Here is a 6000-nt window from a genome sequence, read left to right as displayed (position 1 = left end):
ACTCGGAGCCCGGCTGAGGGAAGGCTGCGGAAGGCAGGTCCGCCGCCCGGCCGCCGCCGGCCTAGGCGCGCGGGGAGGGGCGGCGGGCGGACTCGCAGCCCTCTGCCTCCTCACTGCGCCAACCTGCAGGCGCGCGCAGCCCCTCCCCCTCCCCCGCCCCCTCCCACCGCACTCAGCCGGGGGCCGGCGTGCTGAGCCCCCGCCCGGGACCGCAGCCGCCCGCATCTCGCGCCTACGCCTAGCTCGCGGCCTCCCTCCTGCCCCATCTTTCTCCTCTCCCTCCTCCCCTCCTTTCCTTCTCCTTCCTCTCCCTCCCCGCCCGCTTCACCCCGCCCTGTCCGCGCTCGGCTCCCCGCGCCCTGCCCGCGCCCGCTCGCTCCTCCCTCAGCCCCGGCCGGCTTCTCGCACGCCCATCCCGAGCTCGCTGCGCGCCGGCCGCCGCCTGGTCATGTCAGGATGGAGATCCGGCAGCACGAGTGGCTCTCGGCCTCCCCGCACGAGGGCTTTGAGCAGATGAGGCTGAAAAGCCGCCCCAAGGAGCCCTCGCCGAGCCTGACCCGAGTGGGCGCGAACTTCTACAGCAGCGTCAAGCAGCAGGACTACAGCGCCAGCGTCTGGCTCCGGAGGAAAGACAAGCTGGAGCACGTAAGCGCGGCTCGGTCCCCCGACCGCGGCCCTGCACCTGCCACAAGCGCGCCCCGGGGCCGGGCGCGGTGACCCCGCCGGCGGCCCGGCTTGGGGCCGGGGCGTCCGGGTCCTACGCCCGCCCGGGGCCTCTCCAGCACTTTCCTGCCGGGAAGGAGCGGGCTGCGGGGAGGGGAGAGGGGGAGAGGAGGAGAGGGGAGGGGAGGGGAGGGGCGGGGCGGGGTTGTTCCCTTCCGCACTGCCTGGCCCAGCACACCTCGACCTCCCCGGGCTTCCACTGCTGGGGGTCATTCGCAGTGCGTTTGTGGGGTGAGCAAGAAGGGGAACTGCCCCAGCGTGGCTCCAAGGAGCCGGCGTTGCACGGTAGTGGGCTTTAGAGGGGCGTTTGCTCGCGTCTTTGGGGCTATTTTACCCGGTCCAGAACTAACATTAACAAATCCGTAAAGTTGTCGCCGCTGGTGTCCAGCCTGTGTCCGCGCACGATCCATTCGAGTTTTCTGCAGCGTATCCTCTGGGATGAGCAGGTGGCGGTCCTCTCTACTTGCGCCCAGCTAGGGAGGGGTTTGCACATTGCAAGGAGAAACAGAGAAAGGAAGAGCAGGTCTCCCTGCTCCCGGGACCCGCCGCTGGAGGGTGGGGGCTGGCGAGCGGGGACCCCCTCTCCCAAAGAGTGCGTGTTTCGCCGGAAACGTTATTGGCGCTGGGGCCGAGACCCTAGGGCTCGCCATTCAGGAGAGAAAAAGTCCCTGTAAAACGGCGTTTAGTGGATTCACAGTGTCAAATCTGACCCATCAGCATCTCCTTAACCAAATGTTAACATGAAACTAAGAGAGTTATCACGAGGGCAACACAGCTAGCTACAGAGAAAATGCCGCTTCTTTCCGCGGAGCTGCATAATCCAAATTGAGTCTGTTAATGGAATGTAGAGGTTTCCTTGTATTTGGGTCACATCGCCAATTATGATAGAAAGAACTTCTGGAACTCACACATCTACCGCCGCAAGGACCTACCCCTCCCCCGTCTTCCCCGCCCCCCCCCCCCCCCCCCCTCGGCGCGCTTCTCTTCTCTTGGGCATTTCAGCAGCAACTAGCTTCCCTGGAGGAAGAGGGCAAAGGAGTATTTCTCTTACCCAGTCTGAAAGGAAGGTCTTTGCCTTTTCTCTTAGGGCCTGATCAAGTCCGAAAGCGCAGGTTTAAAGATTTGAATTGGGGTGCATGCTGTCTTGTGTGTAGAGACAATTTCCTAATATCAAATGGATGCCTCAGATCCTTAAGACCATAGAAGTAACTGAAGGAGATTTCTAGGATGCAAGTTGTTTGAAAGGCAGCAGTATATGTTTAAAAATGCAAGCTCCAGAATTAGCGAAGGAACCTGTGGTTATTAGTTTAAAGAGGGGCAAATAGCATCTTCCTGTAATTTGGCTCCTGATGTCGTTTTATTAGTACTAGGGAGAATGGTCTACCCTTAGGATGGTGATAGAGTATGTCTTCATTTCAGTGTCACTCTGAATATGTGTTCATTTGCAGCTTGTGCTTTTAGCTGGTCTAGTTCGTTTATTACTGAAAATCAATACTGCCACCTTTTACGACTATGTCTCCTTGAGTCACAGACATTGCACACATTATACTTAAATGGTTTCTCACTTTTAGATTTTCACTGAAAGTATTAAGTCATACAGGGTGGGCCACGGCAGCCTCACCTTTGTGGATGAGTATAGGATGCTCAGTGCCTGCTGAGGGTTAGAGACCAAGGAAAGTGAGATCTGGTTGTTTGCACATAAGGATCTATGCTTTCTTCTTCACTCAGATGCTCCAAAATAGAACCTTGTACTTATTTTTTGAAAAATTACCTCTTTTGTTATTTAAATCAAAGTAACTGTTTTGTTTGCTTTCTCAAATACATATCATGAAACATGTATTCTGTTCTGTTGTTTTCTTGTACACTTGCTTTCAGTTAGAAAGGGGGCTTTGCTTCCAGTGAAATTTTTTTTGTGATATTCTCTTGCCCCTTTGAAACATCTACAAACATTTTAGTGAAATAATATTTATGAAAGTGCTATGAAAAATTAAATTAGCATAACAATGTAATTTTATTTTCATTCAAGCTCATCTGTCCTATGTTGTCTACACTACGATGTTTCAAGTAGTTTGATGTTAATTTCTAATTAGATATTTGAAATCTAAAAACCCATAACAAATATAACCCAGTATGTTATTGCCACACAAAGCATGAAAATGTAATGTTCACTTTATGATAGACAACATTCTGAACATATGTGACACCTTCAGATTTAGATGTTGCAGAGATCAGGATGAGTGTATCATGTGAAATTCAAAGGTGATATATGGTAGTTTGACCCATTTGATCTGTCTAATCAAATGGATGACTACCATTTTTATTATGTTAAAAAATGAATAACTATAATGGAGATCATATGCATGAGAACAGCCTACTATTATTTTGCTCATGCTTTAAAAGCCAATCTAGTATTAAGGCCATAAATAAATTATGGCTTCAAATGGTACGCATATTCAGTCATCCCAATAACGGAGTGTGGACTCTGTCCAGACTTCAGAGGCATTGCTTAATCTGAAAGTCAATAACACAATGTAAAGTGACAACTAGAGAATATATTTCCACTCAATTTGCTAAAAATGAGAATAGTTTACCTCTCCTTTTCTCGTTTAAAAGCTACAGGACTAATCCCCAGATTGGACAAGAGAAAAGTGACATGAATTGAATGATTAAGGATTGGAATACATTCAACCCATCTTTAAATATGATTCCTGTCACTGGTTGGTTGATACTTAAGATGAATACCCATTAAGAAAGAAATAAATGGAGTCCTACTTAGAAAATGCTTACAGAGGACAAAGTGTCAGACTAACTTTCATCGTGGTGAAGAAACGAATAAACACCAGATTTTTTATTGAAAAGGATGAGGGAAGACTTGACAATCCATCTCCAGGAACGGTTATTGATTTAGAGGTGACTAGGACGGAATGGTATGACTTTTTTATTGTGAGTCAGTCTGTGAAAGAAGGCACTGGCACTGTCACTCCCACTCATTATAATGTCATCCATGACACGCTTTACTTGAGCCCAGATGCAGTACAAAGTCTAACTTACAAACTATGCCACATGTATTACAATTTTTCAACTTAAGAAACAATATGTGGGACTTCCCTGGTGACGCAGTGGTTAAGAATCCGCCTGCCAATGCAGGGGACACGGACGGGTTCGAGCCCTGGTCCGGGAAGACCCCACATGCCACGGAGCAGCTAAGCCCGGGCGTGACAACTACTGAGCCTGCGCTCTGGAGCCCGCGAGCCACAACTACTGAGCCCACGCACTGCAACTACTGAAGCCCACACACCTAGAGCCCGTGCTCCACAACGAGAAGCCACCGCAATGAGAAGCCCGTGCACCAAAACAAGGAGTAACCCCCGCTCACTGCAACTAGAGAAAGCCCGCACACAGCAACAAAGACCCAACGCAGCCATAAATAAATAAATAAATAAATAAATAACTTAATTAATTAAATAAAAAAACAATATGTGAAAAAAAAAAAAAAAAAGAAATAAATGTATGTGAGGGAATTCTCCCGTTCTTAAGTCATGATTAGAAGATACAAGGAATTTATGTTTATACCATGAATTCTAGATTTTGAACTCTACTTGTAAATTTCAGGAAAAAGTAAAATTTCTGGGCCCTGCGTAGAATGTTGTCTTATTAGCTGCAAATAGTGTCTTGGTTTATAGAATCTTTCGCCTCCTTTTCTGCCTCATAACGCCTATGGCTTTAGAAAGCATTAGGTTTGGGAAACAATGGAAGTCTTATTCTCTGTAGGATCCCATATTTACTTTAGGTATAATGTAAAAGTGAAGGTTATGATCTAGCAAAGAAGAGGAGCATGGGGCCACTTTTTCAACTCTAACCCACTCTGCTCTGTCAGCCCTCCCTGGGGCTGGATCACTTTGAGAGTCACCATTTAATACAGTTTGGCTATCCCAGAGGACGGTGTAACATTAGGCTGGTGTCCTTTGGTGGTATATGCCTTGATTGAGTTTTTTTTTTCCCCCACAAAGTTGGAGAGTTGCAGTGGCTACTCTGCTAAGTCGCCTGGCCTGATGCCAGTTGTGTGTGTGTAGAAGTTCCTGATGCTGTTTATGGAGATGAGCATGTCTTATTTTCTCTCCTGCTTATTCAGTTAGCTTTTGCCACAGTGTGGTTAAGAGTGGGGCTCTGGTTAGATAGGCCTGGGCAAAGGACCCACAATGTACAGGATGTACATTCACAGTCCTCCATAAGGAGTTGCAGGTTTACTGGGTGATTCAAGGAGACAGTCCATGCCTATACTCCAGTGATGCACAGTCCCCTTATGGCAGGGGCTCAGTAAGTACTAGAAAAGAAATTTTTCTTCACTCTTCTCACCTGTGCAGGTTGGCAGGTGTCTTAGTTCGATCTGCTATGACAGACTGGGTGGCTTTTAAACATTTATTTCTCACAGTTCTGGAAGCTGGGAAGTCCAAGGTCAAGGCACAGGCAGATTTGGTGTCTGGTAGGGCCTGCTTCCTGGTTCATAGATAGCCGTCTTTTTGCTGAGTCCTCACGTGGTGGTGGTGGTGGTGGTGGTGGTGATGGGGGAGCTCTCTGAAGACTATCTTGTTCATGTGGACTCCAGCCTTATTACCTGATCACCTCCCAAAGGCCCCACCTCTAAATGCCAGCATATTGAGGATTGGGTTTCAACACGTGAATTCGGCTGGGGTGGAGGGGGGGCATAAGCATCCAGACATCCAGTCCATAGCAGCAGGGTATTTTCCACATCTTAGTTGCCTGGCGTGCTGGGAGCTCCATCCTGATACTTGTTTTCATGATTGTCAAGTCAGCTGAAGGGAAGCTGGTGAATCATCTAATGCCTTTCAGTACTTCTATCCAGAAGTGATGCATCTATTTGACTTATGATAATTGGCCAAAGAAAGTTTCCTGGCCAAGGCTTTCTTGAAAGGGGGTGAGGAAGGGGGCATTCAACCAAGACCCAAAAGAAGGAGAAAGAGAATATCCATGACTAGCTCATAAGGATGACCATGAGACATAAAGCTCTTAGCACAGCATATGGCCCGTGCTCAATGCTCAACACACAGTACCTGTAGGTATCATTGCTGCTCAGGTGTTGCCTGGGTGAGCCTGCACTCTCCACCCAAAGAGCTTCCCAATTTCCTATTTGAGAACAGCCTGCCTGAATTATAGTTCTGGACCCAGAAGTGTATGGATCCTTTTGTCGGCAAGGCCAGCTCACCATTCCTGGCCTGTTAAGTTGCCTCTTTGCCTGGCTTCCAGTCCATTTTCTGG

The 6000-nt window shown here is 48.5% G+C and overlaps 1 protein-coding gene across 1 annotated transcript in view; it reads left to right on the top strand.

Annotated features, from left to right (window-relative positions):
- Positions 1–456: 456 nt before the first annotated feature.
- PLD5 (phospholipase D family member 5) overlaps positions 457–6000 on the top strand; it is a 473589-nt gene continuing 468045 nt past the window's right edge. The window contains exon 1 of the mRNA XM_059905181.1: positions 457–645. Coding sequence (XP_059761164.1) covers positions 457–645 — 189 coding nt within the window. The remainder of the gene's footprint in view (positions 646–6000) is intronic.

The sequence above is a fragment of the Balaenoptera ricei genome, chromosome 1 (genome assembly GCF_028023285.1).
Source record: "Balaenoptera ricei isolate mBalRic1 chromosome 1, mBalRic1.hap2, whole genome shotgun sequence".
In the NCBI taxonomy this organism is placed as follows: domain Eukaryota; kingdom Metazoa; phylum Chordata; class Mammalia; order Artiodactyla; family Balaenopteridae; genus Balaenoptera; species Balaenoptera ricei.
The sequence above is the reverse complement of the archived record's forward strand: the minus strand, read 5'-3'. Positions and strand labels throughout refer to the sequence as shown.